This window comes from Penicillium rubens, assembly GCF_028828025.1.
Source record: "Penicillium rubens strain IBT 27055 chromosome Unknown utg000002l_segment0_segment0, whole genome shotgun sequence".
Classification (NCBI taxonomy): domain Eukaryota; kingdom Fungi; phylum Ascomycota; class Eurotiomycetes; order Eurotiales; family Aspergillaceae; genus Penicillium; species Penicillium rubens.
Genome location: NW_026890600.1, coordinates 1,616,025 through 1,635,508, shown reverse-complemented (window position 1 = coordinate 1,635,508; position 19,484 = coordinate 1,616,025). Strand labels below are relative to the sequence as shown.

Here is a 19,484-nt window from a genome sequence, read left to right as displayed (position 1 = left end):
GGAAGTTCCAAGGTTCTGTAGACCTTACAGGTAATCAATGGTAGTCCACTGCTACTACTCACTAGCCAGATGGAATTCGATTGTAGTAACTACATATGTAGTAATGTACCTACTTTGAAACACCTTGGTTAGTTATTCGAATACATACTAAATATGTAGTAGTTTCCTGTCTCTGATCCCCGAGCGTTTCAATATGACAATTACCATATCAGATACTGCTTAAAAAAAAAGCCGCAATGTCAGAGCCACCTGCCTAAGCGATTGGGATTCCAGTCATAAGCGAGGCGAGGACCTTTGGTTCCAGAGCCTCTTCAAAGCCAAACCAATAGGAAAACTCTTCAGACCTTCCCTTATCAGAATCAATCTCATCCTGGATTGGCGTTTTGCTCTTGCAGAAAACCCTCAGCTCTTTGCATGCCACATCTCCATTCTTCCGTAGATACTCCTGCATGACGTCGCCACAGCTCATGACAATTCGACTGCCAATTCGACTGCCAGCGTTGACAGAGATTCCCATTTCACGCGCACCTTGTGCCGAGCCTCGCGCAACGTGGTGGACGAGAATCACAATGTTTGAGATGAAAGATTCATCGGGCATATACGCAGGCGTGAAATACTGGACAAACTTGTGGTGCTCTTTCGCTTTGATCAGCCTCAGCAGCTCTAGGGAGCGCTTGTGCATGCCGAAGTAGTTGAACAGCAGTACAGGCTCCTCTTCGAACAATCGACTCTTCAAAAGGGCGAGAAGTTGTAGGGTGCCGATGTTGCGGGTTTGGGACCACTTGTGTTGGAACATGACTTGTGGATCGGAGGGCTGAGGCTCCTTGCTGGTAACCTGGAGGGACAGCTCTTGCGAAAGCGTATCCAGAATATTGTCAATGTTTCTAATGCCGCCATCCTCCCTAAAACCAGGGACATACTGGTCCCCGAACAGTTTCGCGATCGTAGTCGTTGGTGTCAGTACTCTGGGATTCTTCCCATCAGGGCGATGGAAATCTCCTCTATTGCGGGCATTGCGGGCAAACTTGGTAGCGGAGGATATGCCTGTGGCCAATTCAAGCCTGTTCAAGGACTCGGTAGCATTCTTTGGCCGAGAACCAACGAATATATGAGAATCACCGTGGATCTTAATGAAAGTCTCCATATCAGGCCAGCTCAAGTTCTTATGGGATTCGATCTTTGCAAGGTTGTACAAGAAAGCCAGTTGCTGGACATCGTACCATTGAGTCACGAGTTGTTGTCCAACATGCTGCATCCGGGTGTTGAGATGGAACAAGCTCAAGCCACACAGGATGGCATGCTGAGAGAAAAGCACATGGTTCTCTGGTGCGTTCTTGCCTGGCATCGAATGACGTCTCAGTTCCGAGAAGGGATCATTCATGATCCACGAATCCACTGCGAAGCGTATGCTTTTGATTTCTTCATCACCCTCCTTAGGCCAGAATTTGGGCTGCGGATGTGATTTGGAAACTTTCAAGTAGTCATCAATGGTCTTTTGAATGCGCAGTCCAGACATCCGAAGATCTTCAAATGCGCCTAAAGTGCTGTGACGCATGATATGATGAACATCAAGGAGGACCTGAGAAGCAAAGCAAAGCCATGGAGTAACCTTTTTGGTCTTGCAGAAATCAAGAAGGCCTGTAGTAATCGCATCGGGTGTAAGCATATGAATACCAAATGTATCAATCATGCAGAACTCTGGCAGTAGCTGGAGAAGAATGATTTTGTCTTCGTTGAATTTCTGGCCCACAGGCATCCTCTCTCTGTTCGCCTTGGCATCGTAAGTACCGAAATAGCCTTTCTTGTATACTGGCAGATGATCATTCTGCAGAACATGTGTGAACGATTCCAGTATGATCCACGTTGGCAAATAGCACCACTCGGCTACATCGGACATGTGTTTATTGTATGGCAGACCGATTTCAGTAGATGGGGTCAGATCGATGCTCCTGGTCATACAAGCGATATTGAAGACCAGTTTCTGGAGGTTATCAACAGGTGAGGGGACTGAAGTGCTCCAGTCATCCACCACCTCCTGTACGAGATCTCGTGCAAGTTGCAAAGCACTATCAGTCACAACAGCAGCGTTCATGAGATCGATCTTCTTATCCCGGTATTCTGACCAGGTATGAGAGATAAATGCCCTCATGTTGCGTAAATCTTGGAACAAGCAGTATGTCTTGAAGAATATGAGGCTGAAGTATGAATCGGTTTCCTCATCCTCGTCATTCTCAACCAGCTCCACCTTCACAACCTGCTTTGATTCAGGGGATTTTCGCTGTCCCTCTTGAGGCTCTTGAGGCTCTTGTGGTTCCTCGACGGTGAGTACAGCAAATTTGTTGAGGAACATATCGAGGTCGGCATTGCCGTCCCCTGCCTCAGATGTTGGAGAAGGGTTCTCGGTATCCGGGTTGGAAGGCTTCTTCACTTTCCATTCCAGGGTCTCACAGACCTTTTCCAGTGCAGAGATAAAATGAGCGTGTTTCTTGTTGTTCTCGGTGTCGCCTTGCCCCAAAAACCAAGAAGTGACATGTTTCCTCAACTTGATCGCTCGTTTGGCGATGATGAGAACTGGTTTAGGCACAGTGAGAGCAGACTTGGCCACAACATCAGCCAGCAATTGAAGATCCTTAATAGTCGTGGTGTACTGGACTGGACCTGAGATTTGCGGCCTCTTTTTTGCTCTTGCTTTTACCCTTGTTTAAGGTGGACGCGGTAGAAGTGAGGCCGGGCGGTTGGTAGCCACATTTACCGGCTGCCTGAAGGAGCCAGGTTGCAAAGCTGTTGGTGTCATCTTTGTAGCGAGTGTAGCTGCTTTGCAAGAATTTGGGCAACATGATGACTTATATCACCGAAATTCCACAGTTTCTGAATTGGGAAGTAAATGTACAACCGCCTTAGGGGGACCCCTGGTCTGTGCTCTGCTTCCAAGGTTGTATGTATATATTGATGCCTTAGGCTACAAAATATGTCAGCAAACAAAAATTTAGGGCACCGCTAAGCCAAATTGAGACTAGCGCGAGTCCACACCCACAAGCGGAGAAATTCACGGCCCTCGACAATTTCTTTTCTCAAGCATTCAGCGCAGAGCCATACCATAAGAATTTCAACTTCTTTTGGAAGACTGTAGCAATCATGTCGAAGATCACAGTCGGTACGTCTCAACCCATGCTAACACCAACATGGTCTTGCCACTAACTGCTCCTGTCTCATTACAGCCGGAGTGCGCCAGAATGTCGAGAACCTTCTCAACTACTCTCACAATGAGAAGAAGCGTAACTTCACCGAGACCGTTGAGCTTCAGATCGGTCTGAAGAACTACGACCCCCAGCGTGACAAGCGTTTCTCTGGTACCATCAAGCTGCCTAGCGTCCCCCGCCCCAACATGGCCATCTGGTGCGTTTCCCCTCGGCAACCCCCTCCCGCCGCGCAAACTGTTACATCGGTGATGCGCTACGGCGAGGGACATCTACACGTCGAATGAACCCGGAACTAACAGACGAAACTCACAGTATTCTTGGTGACCAGCACGATCTCGACCGTGCTAAGCACCACAACATCGATGCCATGTCCGTTGACGATCTCAAGAAGCTCAACAAGAACAAGAAGCTCATCAAGAAGCTTGCTCGCAAGTACGATGCCTTCCTTGCTTCCGAGGGTCTGATCAAGCAGATTCCCCGTCTCCTCGGTCCCGGTCTGTCCAAGGCCGGAAAGTTCCCCACCCCCGTCTCCCACGCTGAGGACATGGCCGCCAAGGTCACCGACGTCAAGTCCACCATCAAGTTCCAGCTCAAGAAGGTTCTGTGCCTCGGTGTTGCCATCGGTCACGTCGAGATGGAGAAGGAGGCCCTTGTTGCCAACCTGATGCTCGCCATCAACTACCTTGTCTCCCTCCTCAAGAAGGGCTGGCAGAACGTTGGCAGTCTTGTCATCAAGGCTTCCATGTCTCCTCCCCACCGTGTCTACTAGATTATCTGTCGCTTAACTGCGCCAGTGTTGTCTAGTTTGGGCCTGAGAACTGGTTTTATGTCATAGTCTCACGACTGAAAATAAAAATGAAGCTCATGATCGGTCTCAATTTGCTCCTTCGGTATCGTAATTACCTCTAGTATAATGTAGTTGCAGATGAATTTTAAGAGTTGTATTCTACATTGCTCATTATGTATGAAATAAGGGACTATTTATGATACATGCAGAGAATCAATTTACTCCATGCCTTCCATCAACTCGGTTTTATCCAGAATCATGCCCCGCATGCCAATGAACTCACGAAGACTTTCCCACTCTTCGCCAACTTCCTCACCTCTCATATAAGGATCCTTGAAACCCCACGCGACAGCAACTCTATCCATGGCAGCACGCTCTTCCTCGCGCAACCACCGTTGTCGCAGAGGGATACCAGGAATCCAGACCACACGCTCCATCTGATCGTTAGCTGTAGTAATGGCTAAAATGCCCATGGAGGATGTCCCGCCAACATAAGCCAGAGTAGCGGCGAACGCAATCCCAGTGGCTACGTTCGGATCCATCGTATTCTGGAATGTTGCGGCCCATGACGCGAGAGCATAGCAAGCAGCCGGGGCAGCGGCAAGGCCGGTTAGAGGGACACCGGCTTTCTTGAAGATTTTCGCGCGGTGGAAGGCGGGGGCGCAGAAAGTGTTATCGATGATGGCTAGCACGAGCGAGAGGTTTTTCTGTGCAATGGCAACCCCAAGAGCCTTGTTAGCCAACTCCGCCGGAACGGCGCTGTTGACACTCTTGGGATTCGCCTTAAGCAACTTCACTGGAGAGCTGCCGTCCTCTGGGACAGGCTTGTAGGCATAAAGGTGGAAGATCTCGGGGAAATGCTCAGCCCGTCGCAGCAGAGTCAGGGTCTCGGTGCAGGAGGCTAGCGCTTCAGGCGAAATAAAGACCTTCTCGTCCTTCATAAGTTCAACGACAATTTGTGAGACCGCATCTGCCAGTCGTGGGTCTGAGTGCTGTGAGGACTGTGGTTTGCCTTTGTTCTTCGCCGCGGTTTGCTTCTCTTCCAGGTCCAGCAAAGAAGAGATCGCGTTGCCCTCGCCCTTTGAGGACCCCTCGCTCTGATCCCGTTCCCGCGAGACGAGGGACTCAGCGACTCGCTGGCATCTTTGGAGTAATTCTACTACCACCTCGCTGGAGGCTGCAGCATTTGATTGGTGCACGGCAGATGCGTCCCGCTCAATCTCTTTGATTACAGCCTCAGGGCTTGTCTTGGTTGTTGCAGCGGAAGCATATCGGCGGGAAATAAGTAGAGGAGAGTCCAATACCAATCTATCGGATCGTTTCGAGGGCTGTAATCGGAGATTGGAGGCCGTTGCCCGACTTGCGCGCGCGGGTAGACGCGCGATAGGGAGGCCACGACGGGGTGCTGAAGTCGAGAATTGACATAATTGACAGATCGGACCCTGTGGCCGGGAGCCTTTATTGGCTGTTAGAGCAACTCTTTTCATGGCTGTGGTGATGAGTGACGTTGTGAGGCAGCTGTATTTTTTTCGATGGCAGAGTCCAGGCGGAGACTTCGCCCCGACGCTGTCCACTTCTCCGTACTCGCACCCTGACGTCTTCTTACCTCTCTGCCTAACAACTCCATGTTCCCTTTTATTCTAGGAACACATCATTCCGACCTGACTGTTCTCTGAATTATATGCAACTGTTTACCTGACAAACCCATTATTTGATCCCTAACCATGCCACCTCCTCCCCCGCCGCCGCCGCCGCCGGGAGGTTTGGGCGGTCCTCCCCCGCCGCCCCCTCCAGGTAGCATCCCAAGCAGACCCCCTAAAGGGCAGGCTAAGGACAGGGTAGGTAAATGCGATGCTTCAATTTCACTGCCACAAGCAGCTTGTCGCCCAAGGAACTCGGTAGCTAACCTATGGATAGGGCGCACTTCTTTCTGATATCCATAAGGGCGCGAAGCTGAAGAAGGCTGTCACCAATGATCGATCAGCACCTCAAATCGGAAGCTCAGGAGGCGTCTCAGCAGCCCCTCCCGTCGCGGGTGCGCCACCTGTTCCTGGCGCGAGGCCGCCTCCAAGCGGGCTTGCACCGCCCGTACCATCCGGCCCAGCCGCGAATCGATTACGAAGTAACAGCGAAGGAGTTTCTGGGACAGATGGTGCAGCCAGTGCGACGCCACCTCAATTAGGTGGTCTATTCGCTGGTGGGATGCCCAAACTACGCAGCCGTGGAGGTGTCGATACAGGTGCCAATCGAGACTCGCCATATATCTCTGATTCCGAAGGTGCACCTCGACCACCCGCTGCTGCAGCTCCCAAGCCTCCAACAGCTCCCCGGCCTCCTGGGACTAGGCCGCCTCCCCGTCCATCGTCAACCGATTCACCGCCCGCACCACCGGTCAATTCCTTGGTTGCCGGCTTGAAGAAGCCTCCCCCGAGACCTGCTTCACGACCCTCATCCGCAGTTCCAGCGTCAGCTACAAAGGCCCCTGAAGTGCCACCTCCACGCGCACCTCCTCCCCCTCCAGCACCGGGCAAGCTTCCACCACCGCCTACATCAAGAAAGCCGTCCGGACCCCCACCACCTCCCCCATCAGCCCCCGCGACTCGGGCACCTCCTCCCCCACCGGCTGCTTCTAGATCGACACCACCCCCTCCCCCATCAGCAGCCCCGCCTTCAATTGCTGCGCAGGCTGCCCGTTCCGCCCTGGGACATTCTTCGCCTTCGGCACCTCCCCCGCCACCCCCATCAGCTGCCCCAGGTGCTCCTCCACCACCGCCTCCAACTTCACTTCCTGCAGCTCCGCCAAGCGAACCGCCATCCCGCCCACCCCCTGTTTCCTCTCGACCTGTCTCCCACGAACCCATTGCATCGCTGGATCCTAGCGCTTATACACTTTCCAATGGTGGATCGCCTGCACCAAGCTCACGAATCCCTTCAACACAAGGACATGGCCCAGTCCTAATAGAAGACCCGCGATTCAAATTTCAAAGCGATGGGCTGCTCCCTAAACCACGGCAATTTATCGGCGGAGAACGCCGATATCGTGCTGGAAGAGGCAGCAGTGTTCCTTTGGATCTGAGTGCATTGCGAGGCTGATTAGAGTGCATAGGAAATTGCGGGCGATATCGTGCACACATAGTGAATTGCTACATAAATCCTTTTACGTTAGAGTCATCTATGTAGCTCATTGTCACTGTAGCCAACTTTGTAGAACAGAATATCTTTTTCTTATAAGACTCATCTCCGTTCATTAAACAGTATAAAATGATGTGGTATCCACCATAAGCTTCAGCACGTGATTCAATCGGGGATGTCAATCGATTATCGTAGAAAACGACGATGAAGCACCAAGACACGTGCTACCACCAATCCCTTCGCTATCAATCGAGATCACGGGCTCGCGTTCTCCAGAATATTACTGTTATCGTCTAGGAGGATTCTCGCAGTCTTCACTTGATATTCGACAAGCAACATCGACCCGCTCTGCGCCATTGCCATCACCCGACATTCAATTGGCCCCGATCTTTCAACGGAGCTCCTACAGCTTTGGTTTTCTCCCGGCGATCTTGGGGATTTCCAGCAAGTCAATTGCCACGCTACGACCAACCACGGCCAATCCGGCTCTTTACCTCGGCGAACACGTTTTGCGCGAAGTGACGAACTCCGAGTTGAACGAGGATCCACGAACCCTCTCTGCTCCCGCAAGGCAAAAGAGCTACTCCAAGCTTAGTGACAGGACCACCTGGCTCGAGACACAGCAGACACAGCTCGATCCCGACTCAGCGGTGCATTTACCTGTACCTGATCAACCGCAAAACTGACATCCATTGACCTTGTTAAACCGCCCTCCCATCCAACATGTCTCTCCACTTTTACGTCAATAGTGAGTTTTGCAGTTCGCTGAGATGCTTCGCACATCCAATCTCAGGGCTATGTAGACCAAGTGCTGACCAACCTCGCCTTAAACAGAAAAGGTCCTCATCCTCACCGTTGACGGCCGCACACTCATCGGCGATCTCCTGTCAACCGACCAAACGACCAATCTTGTGCTCGCCAATACCGTTGAACGCATCATCCGCACCCCAGAAGACGATGAGCCCTCCACTGAAATTGAGCATGGGCTGTACCTGATCCGCGGTGACAATGTCGTGGTGTGCGGTGAAATAGACGAAAAAATGGACGGAGACATCGACTGGTCCAAGGTGAAAGGCGAGGTAATCCGAGACACGAAGAATGCATGAGCGGGGGTTTTTGCACGGTGCTATTTTCCATTGTCATTTTTCGGGCGTTTTGGGGAAAACCATTTGCATGCGATACAACGATTCAGCAAGCCGATCAATCCTTGAGTTTGCCAGCGTTGCGTGGCCCTTTACTATGAATTCACCGTTGCAGGCTTGGCCCTTGGCCCTACAACGATGCGCAGATAAGCCGTTGAATGTCGACCCGCCATGTTTTGATTACTTTCCGTTGCGAACCTACGAACTCCCAAGCTGTCGATGTTGCTTTGACATCTTTGTGCAATGATGCAATGGCCAAAAGCATATAGAAGGGGCTGCACATGGGGGTTTGCCATCAACTCGGCATTCTTGCCCCTCGAATGACTTTGCGGGGGGCAAGAGCACAGACGAGGCTGGGCACGAAGACAGTGAATTTACAGGGAAATTCTAACTACTTGCCTCTCCCAAGTATGAAATGTCGAGGACCCCTACGTTCTTCGATCCAGAACGGAATGTGAATTTACATCAGAGCAGTATGATTCGAGATAGGTGGAATTACCATTCCAATTTTCTACATTCTCCTTTTAAAAAGGAGTAATCAGGAGTAATTTCGTACCGTTTGCAGCCACATTCCTCGACTCCACGCGGGAAGATGCCAAGGCTACCTCGTTCAACGGTATGAAGTACGGAGTACCCTCGTAGAAAAAAAGAAAAGGATCCCATAAAGAGAGGGATATGGTGAACTAGGCAGTCATGTTACAGGCATACAGACACATGTAGTCAGTCAGATCTGTAACTATGATTTTGTAGTACTTGCTGGTCTCTCAACCCCCCCCCCCCTCGGGGACTTGGCGCAGCAAGTTAGGAGGCTACATGCTGTGGCAATGTGATGTGTACAAGGATAATTAAAAGATTTAAAAGAAGAACAAGAGTAAAACTATTCAATCAAATTGATCAGACTGTCCGTACAACATATATCTTTGCTTATATGTATACCCAGCTCAGGCCGCAAGCAGTAATATCGAAAAGCCTAAAGGCGAAACAGGCAGAAACCACCGCCCCCCTCAGAATCCTCAGATCTCCCCTAATTGCCATTTCATCTTTTTCTTACTTTCTCTCCCAACTATTTTTTACCCTCTCTTGGCCCTACAGATCGCTGGGCGATCTCCAATTCCTACGTTTACCTTTCTATCCCCCTTTCCGCTGTTTCCCCCCCCTTATCCCGCTCAGCCCTTCATGTGTCCGATAGTATCACTACAACACAACGAGCGAATACTGGGTCAATTCTACCAGTTCTCCCGGGCTGATAGCCCGTCTTGAATGACGGTGTACAACTCCTAGCCACAAAAAGCCCCAATAAACCGATATTCCCCACTCACCCCCCGCGCCAGCCATGTGGCTCTATCGGGGCGCCCAGTCCGCAGTCTTCTACTATGCCAGTTGCACCCCCTGCGCCGAAAATATCGATCGTCGGAAACGTAGAAAGGATGCTACCCGGATCCAGCGGGAGAAGGAGAAGGAGCGACGCAACAACGAAATCGTCACCGACCAACCCCGTCCATTCGCCCAGCCAACCCCTTTCAGCACCAATGTAGGTTGGCGGGAGGAAATCTCCCTAGGCCCTGGTCCCCCAGCCCGTCGAGGTGGTCACCGAAATGTCCAACGAACGGACAGTTGGAATACCGACCAGAGCTCGCAACTCAAGAAAGACAAGACTGGTGGCCTGATGCATCCGCTCGGCGAGAAGTGGAAGTCGATGCGCTACCAACGGGAAGATGAGCCTCTTTGGGGACAGCAGGAAGTCCGTGGATCGTCCATTGGATTCTCTGGACGCGGTCGCGCAGACCCGAATGAAACCTCCAAGTACTACATCCCCCGCGTGCCGCCGGTGAACGATCTCCACCCGCCCATTGTTAGTGGACCGTGTAGCCGCGCCGAAACAAGATGGATGCTCCAGCCACCACCAAGTGCCCGAGTGATGGCCGGTAAAGCAGACGTCACTTCGCCGATTCGTGGTAGTGCCTGCGGACTTGATACCATATCCCGGACTCCCAAGAATGTTGTGATCAGGGAGACCGAGACTGAAAGAATCAACGAGACTGTTGACGGCGCTGTCGATGACACCACTCAGAACCATCGACCTCCTCGACCATCGCTGACTCGACTCCGTATCGACTCCGATGGTCCGGATCCAGAATCACATTCTCGAACTGACTCTATGTTCTCCACCACCAACTCTGACTCTCCGAGTCTTGAATGGAAATACCCTGACACACCGGCATCCCGCCCTCAATCGAAAGCCACAGATGACACTGACAAGTTCTACCGTCCACATATCTCGAAGACTCTATCCACAATGCACCGGGATAGCAAGAAGGTCCACATGCTACACCTAGAGATCAACGACGACAACCGTGACGATATTGGCCTGGGTCAATTACAGCCCATCCGCCCATGGCGTTGGAGCATGGACATCTAAAAGCCTTTCGAACACAAAGTCCACAACACTCATCCTCGAAAAACCTCTTATCTTTCTTCCATTCTATAACGGCGTTTGAAGCATTAAGACCAGCCAGCATTTGCTTTTTTTGTCTTCTATTTTTCCTCGACCTGATCCCTCAAAGCAAACATCCACGCTCTTGCTGTCGGGACCTCATATCCTACATAGGCATGTACCTGGCTGGTCCAGTAGAAAAGCGAAATGCCTTACATCGCCTGCAAAAGTTCCTCTGTTAATTCAGCGCAACAAGAGCACGGGCGAGTCCATCGCGACAGCACTCCTTCCTATCATTTCACATTTCTTTTCCTTGTCTTTTGCTTGTTTCAGCACTCTGGCCCTTCAGACTTGTTTTTCTTCTATTCTTCTGCTCTCCTTCATTCCTAGATATTATCACTTTCTTGTACCATAATCACTCCCTCCCAGTACATAGCCTTTGACCAGCAATGAATTTTTTTCTCCTTTTATACATTGAATCAAGTCTTGAATACAACGTAATAACGCAAGTAGATTACAATGCTTTCGACTCGATCATCCTTAGACAGGTCCTCCAGAAGCTGCGGTCTCAATCTAGATCTGGGCCGTGATTTTCTCAGCATATGAATACACATTGGATAAAACTCGATATACGCAACATATCTCTAACGGATCATAGGTCTCCTATACAGCAGGACATAAAAAGTGTCCGGCATATATTAATCAATAACTGCGCAAGATTTTACACGGAAAGTATGTGTTGGGTTGTAAGAATAGCCAAAGAGAAGTATATACAGAAGGGTAGCTTTCAAGCTCCGCTCACTACTTACCAGGTCTCATTCGACACAGCTATTGTAGATTACTATTGTTGCATACAAGGCAAAGGATCATGCAGATATGCGTCGCATTCAGCGTTAGATTTCGATTCAACTTGTCTTCGTGATAGATGCAATTCAAATGCACATCAAAAACATCATATGCAGAGGACATGTGGTTTTGCTCTCGATAAATCAAGAGATCGGACACAAAAGTTCGAGATAGAACAGCTCAAAAAGAAAAGACGCAAAAGAGAATAGATCGTTGGATCTCCTCGGCGTTTCAAAAATATCCCAAATGCAAACAACGCCCAACCCGGCCACGCATAGCCTCTGTAAACCAGCCAAGGGGTTGAGGGGGCCTGTATCGAAATGCTCGGAGCCCGCGGAGCACCAGCCAGACCGCCCCTTTGTTAATTCCTATCCCTCTTCATTGTGTTTGCTAGGTGGATGCAGATGCCGGGAGATATATAGAGGGAAGGGAAATCGCGTTTCGATTCACTTCTGCTCTAGTAGACCTTCTTCTTCTCGTCCATGCTCAATTGGCCGGGGCCCATGTTGACGAGTAGGACCAGACCACCACTGTAGAAATTATTAGCGTTGAAGATGTTCACTGTTAGGGAGAGGGAACGTACACAATCGACAAAATTTGGAAGAAGTCGTACTTGGCGAAATCCTTTTGCGGGTGGTGGGCATGCAGCTAGACAAATTATCAGTAACAAAAGATATATTCGATTGCTCAAAAAACATACCGTCCAGAAGTTGTTCACAAACACGTTGAACAGACTCAGCAGGACCACAAGAATGATGGCGCTCCACTTGGCCTTGAAGCCAACAACAACCATGACGCAAGCGACAAGACCAAACAAGCTAACCAGAATGCGCCAGAAGCTCCACTCGCCAGAGAAAACGAATCCAACGAAGAGGAAGATCAGCAAAACACGACCAGCGAACTGGACATACATCTTGCGGTCCTTCTCATCGAGCTGGGGCAGACCGGCCGGGACGAACTTCTTGCGCACCCACGAATCAGACAGGACCATGAGCAGACCACCGACAACACTCAGATTGCGAAGGAAAAAGTTCAAGTCGAAGATGAGACCGTATCCAAGACCCTGTGTGACGACGACGCCGAGCAATCCCGCGACGGCGAATTCGGTGCGCTTGCGGGCGATGACCAGAGTCGAACAAACAGCCATGGCGATGACATTAACGATAAGGAAAGTGTGCGTGATTCCCCACGGAACTAGAGCCAGCACGAGAAAGCGCGTTAGACAACGAAATAGAGGTAGCGTGGGACCCTCGGCCCTAGGTCGCGCGGATCAGGGTCCCGAGAGTAAGGGTGTTATCTTACTCTTCCGGAAATCACGAAGGTAAAGTAGTTGATCGCTCCATTGTGTGAGGATGCGCAGGGAGTCTTCGATGAAGGTCACTACGATCAGGAATCGGCCGATGGCGGGGAGGTAGCTAGAGGGTGAAAGAACAGGGTGTTAGTGTATGGCTCGAATCCCCTTGTTTTGAGCTCTCTCGCGACTTCGACGTCAACACGGGAGGAAAAAGAAGATCAAAACAAAGAGTGACACTCGAACACGGAACATACGGCTTCACTGGATCGGCCAAAGTGTCCAACCAATCCTCAATCTTGCTGGTCTGCTCGCGGATTGCGTCGAGCGGACTTGGGTCGCTGGTGGCATCTGCGCTACCGGGCCCGCCAAATGGGTTCTGGTGGCCGAGGTTGTAGCCCGCAGTGCCACGAATTTGGGCCATGACGGGAAAATAAAACTAAAAGAAAGGAGATTGAGGAGAAGAAGAAATCGGAGTTGAGGTCTCACGAGTTGGGGAAGAAGAAGTCAAAGACAGGAGCAAATACCAAGGAGTTGTATACAAAGCACCTTCAGGCCACGATAACCGGAACTAGCCGCTAAACCTCTTTTGGAATAGTGACGACACAGGACTTGATGATCTATATACCGTTGAAGATTCAAAGCTCTACATTCTTGTTTATTTTATTTTTTTTTTAGATCAAGCATTTTAGATCAAGCATTGGTTATGATTTCATTGCAATACAGATTTTGCCAGTTAGACTAACAAAAGAAAAAAAAAGAACTTGCACAAACACAGCGTCAGATCCATACCCGCAATTCTGCTTTTGTTTCTGCAGTGCAGTTCTTCCTCCTTGCACAACTTGCAAGGGGAATCTACCAATTCCGCTCCTAATGCGTGGTGGAAATCTCCCAGGCCCCGATTGTAGTCAAGGGGAGGGAGAGTGCTCAAATGATGTGACACCCCCAGAACGCCAAAAACAGAAAAAGAAAAAGGGACAAACAAAAAAGGGTAATAAATACAGTTCAAATGAAGAGAGAATGGGAGAAAGACTTCATGACAGAGGAAACTGCTCACGCAGCCCAGTCAGAGTCCAGTGGGTGGCCCTTCTCACGCGAGCGCAAGATGTCGGGAAGATAGGTAGGGGTCACCGTCACACGGGGCTCAACAGGGGCAGGAGCAACAGGGGTGGACTGGTTCTCCGAGGCACTGGTCTCGCTGACACTCTCATCAGACTTGGCGCCCTTCTTCTTGGGCTGCTTCTTGGAGACAGTGGTCCATTCGTCATCGCCCTTGGCAGCTCCCAAGAGGCGCATCTGCTCCTCCTCCGAGGGGAGGTTCTGAGCCCACTTAGTAGGAGCGAGGGCAGCAGGGGACTCAAAGGTATCCAGGAGACCCTGAGAGGCGGAGGTGGCAGGGACGGCGGGGGCGGGTTGGGATACGCCATTGCCGTTCGTCTTCACTGGAGCAGTGTTTCCCTTAGTCTGCCACGCGTTGGCAGCGGGGGCGGTTGATCGGGCAGCCTCACGGCGCTCAGCCTCGCGAGCGGTGTGCAACTGCTTCTCAAGCAGCTTCTTGCGCTCAAATTCAGCCTCCTGAACTTGCTGCTTGCGGGCCTCATTCTTGAGACGCTGCTGGCGCTGTTTCTTGGTCTCCACCTCCTTGAAAGCCTGAGGCTTCTGCTTCTTGGGCTGGCTCTCAACATTGCCAGTGACGCGGAGCACAGATGCACCGGGGGCGGGGGCCTCCAGCATGTCGGAGACATATCCGGCCGAGGGGACAGTGGCGTTCACCGAGGGAGACCCGGCGGAAGACAGATCATCGTCAGCCTCAGCGCCAGTGGTCGAGGAGGCACGGGTGTCGCTGACATCGAGCTGCGCAGCCTTCTTCTTGTTCTTCTTCTGACTCTTGGTGGGAGCGGGCTTGGTGGGAGCAGGCTGGGCGGGAGCGTTGGTCTTGAGACCGGCCATGCGGCGGGCCATCTCCTTGCGATCGATTTCCTCATCTGGCTTCTCATCCTCGGTGGTGGGGGGCGAGACGACTGTCTGCACCTCGGGCTTCTTGGCGGCAACCGGCTCGGGGGCAGGCTTAGACTTGCGCTTTGCTTTCTTGGGTGCTACGGTGGTCTCGGTTTTCTCCACGGCAGCTCGAATCACGTTGGCCTTGGGGGTTGTGCCATTGGTGTAGTACCAGCCGAGGCCACCAGCCACGACGAGCAAGATCGCCCAGCTAATGTAGGGGTTCATGTTCATGGAGCTGTGCACTCATAAGTCAGTACCATCAACGTTGTCAAGGTGGTTTCGAGCACAGAACTTACTGTCCGAGTAAAACCTGCGTAGGCGGAGGATGAGGTGTCGAGAGGGGACGGATCAAAGTCGCCGGATGAGAGGGTAGGACAATTGCGCACGCGCACTTTGAAATTGACACGCGCACCGGAAGCCGAGACGATTGCGCTCAGCTACAGAAGCTTTCTGTCTCCCGTGGGTGGAGATTCCACGTCGGTCAATTGACCGGAGTGCGCTTGGATGGGAAGAATGCGGGTGACAATGCCGCGTACAGGAGTAATAGAAATAGCGCAATAGCGCAAAAGGAAAGAAGAGAAGAGGTTGAAGAGAGTAGGAAGAGAAAGGAGGAAAGGCGAGGAGTAGAGGAAAGGGCAACCGTGGCAGATCCACTCGTACCGTGACGGTAATGGTAAGTTACCAAGCCCTTGGCTTTGGAGTAATTGCACATATTCTGTGCCTTGTCTACTTGGCGTCTCTGTTCTTTTCTAATTTATCGACGAGTTTACAGTCTATCATCTTCAATGTTCACAGGGCTACGGAGTACTACTTGGAGGAACTTGGCGATGAAGAATGTGATGTTACGGTATGGAGATCTGAGCATTGACTGCCGTACTGCAAGCTGTCATCATATATTTGTATTGGTACTCCGTACCTGGGGAACAGTGCTCTGGCTAATATCATTGAAAGCTAATAGTTCCAATATATGAGACACACTTTCACTGAACAGGCCACGTCTCTGTGTTTTCTCCCTCTAAACCGATTTATATCTTACTAGCGCGTTCTGGGCCGTAAAGGACCTCCTGAGCATATATTTTTTGTTTGATTAATCGACTCTTCCGGGAGCCGGAAAGCTTGGAGATTGCCGATCCGGCTCTCTTCAAATGTTCTTCCACCCCTTATAGGAGCACTCAGGCGGAAAAAGAGTTGTGTAAGTTGTGTACGGAGTATCGGTCACGGACAACCCGGTCCAATTGATGGTCCAAGTGTATTTGACGCCCTAGGCATATTGAATCTCAGCCAGTCTAAGACCTGCAGTATGCAGCGGCACGTTGAAAGAAAGGCCGGGATTGGTTCGACGGCCATGCACTCCTTAAAATGCAATCTGAATATGTAAGTCTTCTAAGTCTTCGGCATATCAGACTAATTTCTTATTCCTTTATGTCCGATTGGCTATACCCCTTATTTTATTCTTTGTTCTTATTATTGCCTTCTGTTCCACAATTTTTCCAGGATTCCCCACGCTATATGATTCCTTTGACCTGCTGCCTAATAAGATCCTAGGAACCTTGGAAGCCATTGACGGTAATAGCCCCTCGACTGTTACGATTTCGTCGTAAGAAATACATCCGAAAGATACCAACTATATAGACCTTACAAGAATATAGTCCGAGGAATATGTCTATGACTAGGGTGTTGAGTTATGCAGATATATAAAGTGCATGTGAAGGAGGTAAAAGCTTGAACGATTATGAAGTTGAGTTGAAGAAGTGAACTTGTCTACTTCTCACATATTGGAAGTCATTTCCAAGTTTCTTGGTTGGCATGGAATCATAGCAGCAGTGAGTGAAAGGGTGATAAATTAGAAATAGCAATGTCGCAGGGGTAAAAGACGAAGCGGGGCATATTCGAACGACATCTCCAGGGCGATGGATGTCAGAATTGCTTACATACGCTTCAGAATCCATCCATGGATAAACCTTTCTTGAATAGTCCAACGATCTTATCTCGAACTACCGCAAAAAGGAAAATCCTTCCGATATTCTGATCCCCCAGCCCTTGCAAGGACCAAGTCACAACAACGTTCCCTAGAACCAATATAGACGGTGACCATGCATCAAAGCAAAGAACTCACAGCCAGCGTATCGGCGAGACATGCCGAGGTTGATTCGTCAATGGTATCTGACCTTACTCCTATTGCTATAGTAGCTCGAGGGAAAGAGACAACTGGGCTGAGTATCTTGCAAAGAACGACAGATGATATTACGCCAAATGCAGGCGCTTTTCTGCTCCTCCATCTCCACAGACAAGGTGACGTCCGCTAGGCTGTCCAGCTGTCGGCGGCGCTGGAAGCTGCAGGTACCGATGGCGCTTTGCACGCGTTCGAGGGCGAAGGTCTCGAGGGCCATGCAAATGCTTCTCCGGCTTGGCGATCCCTCCTATCCTGCGACCTTGGTTATGGATAACTGGCTCAAGGTGCATGTTCCAGTAATAATTTCAAGTACCTGATCATTTCCATACCTTCAAAAGTGCTCCACACAGCAAATATTGGCGAGCAGATACTACATTGTTGCCAATAGACATTTATCCCAAGCCTAGGCATTAACCTGCCATTTGGTGGGGCACAGTTGTTGATAACGGGGGCTCGGGTTGGCACTCCGGGGGCCGTCGGTCACCGGAATTTCGGGCCCAAGCCTGGACTAGCATGTATTTCTTCGTTATACGCATATACCATGATTAGCATCGCTTAGCACCGGACTGCAATGTAAATATCGTTTCAGTAACAGTGGGGTCGCTAATATAAGCGTTGAAAGTGTCTAATATATGATTTGCCTCCAGGGCTACGAGGGGTTTACGAAACCCCCGCAGCCCGATAACGTTGATAAGCTCCCACTTCTGTCACTCTTCCAACATTTGAAGGTCAACAACATTCACCATGGGAAAGAAAATTATCATTGACACCGATCCGGTATGCTACCTCGTAATCCATTGTCATAGCTTTGATATTGACCGTAGCACAGGGCATTGACGATATCCTCGCCCTTTTGCTGGCTCTGTCCGCCACCCCAGAGGAGGTAGAGGTTCTCCTCATCTCGTTGACATTCGGTAACATCGAGGTGCAGAAGTAAGGTATCATCTTATTTGGAAAATTACTTTGACTGACCTGATATCCAGCTGTCTCCGCAATGCAGTGTCAATGTTCCACATCATCGAGCGGGAGATGCAGTGGCGTCGCGAGAACGGCCGGCCCGAAGGCTTTGGCAGCTTGAGAGCTTGCCGTCCTATATTGGCTGTTGGTGCAGCAGATCCCCTTGCAGACCAGAAAATGCTTGCAGACTATTTCCGTATGCATTGCTCTACCATATTATAGACACTGTTTACTGACGCCCCCGCAGATGGGATCGACGGACTTGGTGGCATTCACGCAACGGTATGCGAAGCCCTATATAACACCGGGCCGTTACTGGCCCAGAAGCAAGTGAATTATGCTGATTTCTCAATAGCACCCGCATCTCACCGCTAGTAAGGCGTGGGTGCACCTCTTCGCTAAAACTATAGAGGGCGAGGGAATTGAGCCTGCCGAGGACTGCACAGGCCCTAACGACCACGCATTCACCCCGTCCAAGCGTCCGGCATATAAGGAGATTCTTCGCACGCTCCGTGATAATGAGCCAGACACAGTGACTCTAGTAGCAGTGGGCCCGCTCACTAATCTGGCTGTAGCTGCAGCAGAAGATCCCGAGACATTCCTCCGCGTGAAAGAGGTGGTCGTCATGGGCGGTGCTATCAACGAGCCAGGAAATGTGAGCTAAGCCTTTTCCAGACCTGAGAAATATTGAGACAGATGGGCTGATATTGTTAATAGGTGACACCGACGGGCGAGTTCAACGCCTACGCAGACGCATTGGCAGCTGCGCGTATCTTCGCACTCACCTCGCCCAACCCACACACGACAGTCCCGCCCACAAAGAGCGACCGACTCCCACCGTACCCCAAAAACCTCAGCCGGCAACTGACTCTGCGCCTTTTCCCGCTGGACATTACGCTCCGTCACAATCTATCTCGCGGCCAGTTCCGGGAGGCCATTACGCCTCTTCTGGATGCCGGCTCCCCGCTTGCCGAGTGGGTGCACGCCTTCATGGGACACACCTTCAGGACCTTGGAGCGCCTGCACCCTGGACATGTCGGCGATGATGCTATGCTAAGTCTGCACGACCCTGTGTGCGTCTGGTACGCTTTGACATCCGAAGACCCGAAGTGGGTTTACTCGGCGAACTCACCTGAGGATATCCGGATCGACGCCTGTGGACAATGGACTCGTGGTATGTGCGTTATCGACCGCCGCAACCGTCACCGCATCGAAGGTGAGGAGGAGAGCTCTAGTGATCATGGTCTCTGGCTGAGTGGCCGCGCTGGCAATCGTATCTGGCGGATGGATGGGTCTCCTGGGGAGGAGAACTTTGGTAGTGTCATCATCGACCGGCTCTTCAAGTAATCTCCGTTTTATAGATAAAGCGGAACGCATCTGGTGGGTATAGACGCATAATTTCTATAGAGACTGGAATCTACTTTCTCTTCTTGGACTCAGGGAGGCAAACATCTCGGACATTGCTTGCCGTGGCCGATCTATATTTCGGTACGTGAATGCTAGTGAACCATTGGCTAAATA

The 19,484-nt window shown here is 50.9% G+C and overlaps 10 protein-coding genes across 10 annotated transcripts; 5 read left to right on the top strand and 5 right to left on the bottom strand.

Annotated features, from left to right (window-relative positions):
• Positions 1-253: 253 nt before the first annotated feature.
• On the bottom strand, positions 254-2,837 carry N7525_003088 (uncharacterized protein; the record flags this gene model as incomplete). Its single annotated transcript, XM_061212601.1, has 2 exons — positions 254-2,652; positions 2,696-2,837. The coding sequence occupies 2 exons, from the start codon at positions 2,835-2,837 to the stop codon at positions 254-256; spliced, it is 2,541 nt and encodes an 846-aa protein (XP_061069622.1).
• Positions 2,838-2,884: 47 nt separating this feature from the next.
• On the top strand, positions 2,885-4,053 carry N7525_003087 (60S ribosomal uL1 domain-containing protein; the record flags this gene model as incomplete). Its single annotated transcript, XM_002559473.2, has 4 exons — positions 2,885-2,935; positions 2,959-3,154; positions 3,219-3,396; positions 3,513-4,053. 4 exons carry the CDS (start codon positions 2,885-2,887, stop codon positions 3,967-3,969), a joined length of 882 nt encoding a protein of 293 aa, XP_002559519.2. The 3' UTR covers positions 3,970-4,053.
• Positions 4,054-4,205: 152 nt separating this feature from the next.
• Positions 4,206-5,474, bottom strand: N7525_003086 (uncharacterized protein; the record flags this gene model as incomplete). Its single annotated transcript, XM_002559474.1, has 1 exon — positions 4,206-5,474. One exon carries the CDS (start codon positions 5,472-5,474, stop codon positions 4,206-4,208), a length of 1,269 nt encoding a protein of 422 aa, XP_002559520.1.
• A 237-nt stretch (positions 5,475-5,711) lies between these two features.
• Positions 5,712-7,080, top strand: N7525_003085 (putative proline-rich, actin-associated protein Vrp1; the record flags this gene model as incomplete). The annotated part of the gene is made up of 2 exons (XM_061212600.1): positions 5,712-5,825; positions 5,905-7,080. 2 exons carry the CDS (start codon positions 5,712-5,714, stop codon positions 7,078-7,080), a joined length of 1,290 nt encoding a protein of 429 aa, XP_061069621.1.
• A 762-nt stretch (positions 7,081-7,842) lies between these two features.
• On the top strand, positions 7,843-8,225 carry N7525_003084 (U6 snRNA-associated Sm-like protein LSm8; the record flags this gene model as incomplete). Its single annotated transcript, XM_002559476.1, has 2 exons — positions 7,843-7,867; positions 7,954-8,225. 2 exons carry the CDS (start codon positions 7,843-7,845, stop codon positions 8,223-8,225), a joined length of 297 nt encoding a protein of 98 aa, XP_002559522.1.
• Positions 8,226-9,594: 1,369 nt separating this feature from the next.
• N7525_003083 (uncharacterized protein) lies at positions 9,595-10,680 on the top strand (the record flags this gene model as incomplete). Its single annotated transcript, XM_002559477.1, has 1 exon — positions 9,595-10,680. One exon carries the CDS (start codon positions 9,595-9,597, stop codon positions 10,678-10,680), a length of 1,086 nt encoding a protein of 361 aa, XP_002559523.1.
• Positions 10,681-11,998: 1,318 nt separating this feature from the next.
• On the bottom strand, positions 11,999-13,256 carry N7525_003082 (protein ERV29; the record flags this gene model as incomplete). The annotated part of the gene is made up of 5 exons (XM_002559478.1): positions 11,999-12,071; positions 12,125-12,189; positions 12,242-12,735; positions 12,844-12,956; positions 13,090-13,256. The coding sequence occupies 5 exons, from the start codon at positions 13,254-13,256 to the stop codon at positions 11,999-12,001; spliced, it is 912 nt and encodes a 303-aa protein (XP_002559524.1).
• Positions 13,257-13,885: 629 nt separating this feature from the next.
• N7525_003081 (uncharacterized protein) lies at positions 13,886-15,058 on the bottom strand (the record flags this gene model as incomplete). The annotated part of the gene is made up of 1 exon (XM_002559479.2): positions 13,886-15,058. One exon carries the CDS (start codon positions 15,056-15,058, stop codon positions 13,886-13,888), a length of 1,173 nt encoding a protein of 390 aa, XP_002559525.2.
• A 2,019-nt stretch (positions 15,059-17,077) lies between these two features.
• Positions 17,078-17,296, bottom strand: N7525_003080 (uncharacterized protein; the record flags this gene model as incomplete). Its single annotated transcript, XM_061212599.1, has 1 exon — positions 17,078-17,296. One exon carries the CDS (start codon positions 17,294-17,296, stop codon positions 17,078-17,080), a length of 219 nt encoding a protein of 72 aa, XP_061069620.1.
• A 427-nt stretch (positions 17,297-17,723) lies between these two features.
• On the top strand, positions 17,724-19,310 carry N7525_003079 (putative nucleoside hydrolase; the record flags this gene model as incomplete). Its single annotated transcript, XM_002559480.2, has 6 exons — positions 17,724-17,783; positions 17,836-17,939; positions 17,990-18,159; positions 18,211-18,245; positions 18,319-18,618; positions 18,681-19,310. The coding sequence occupies exons 1-6, from the start codon at positions 17,751-17,753 to the stop codon at positions 19,308-19,310; spliced, it is 1,272 nt and encodes a 423-aa protein (XP_002559526.1). The 5' UTR covers positions 17,724-17,750.
• Between the last annotated feature and the right edge of the window lie 174 nt (positions 19,311-19,484).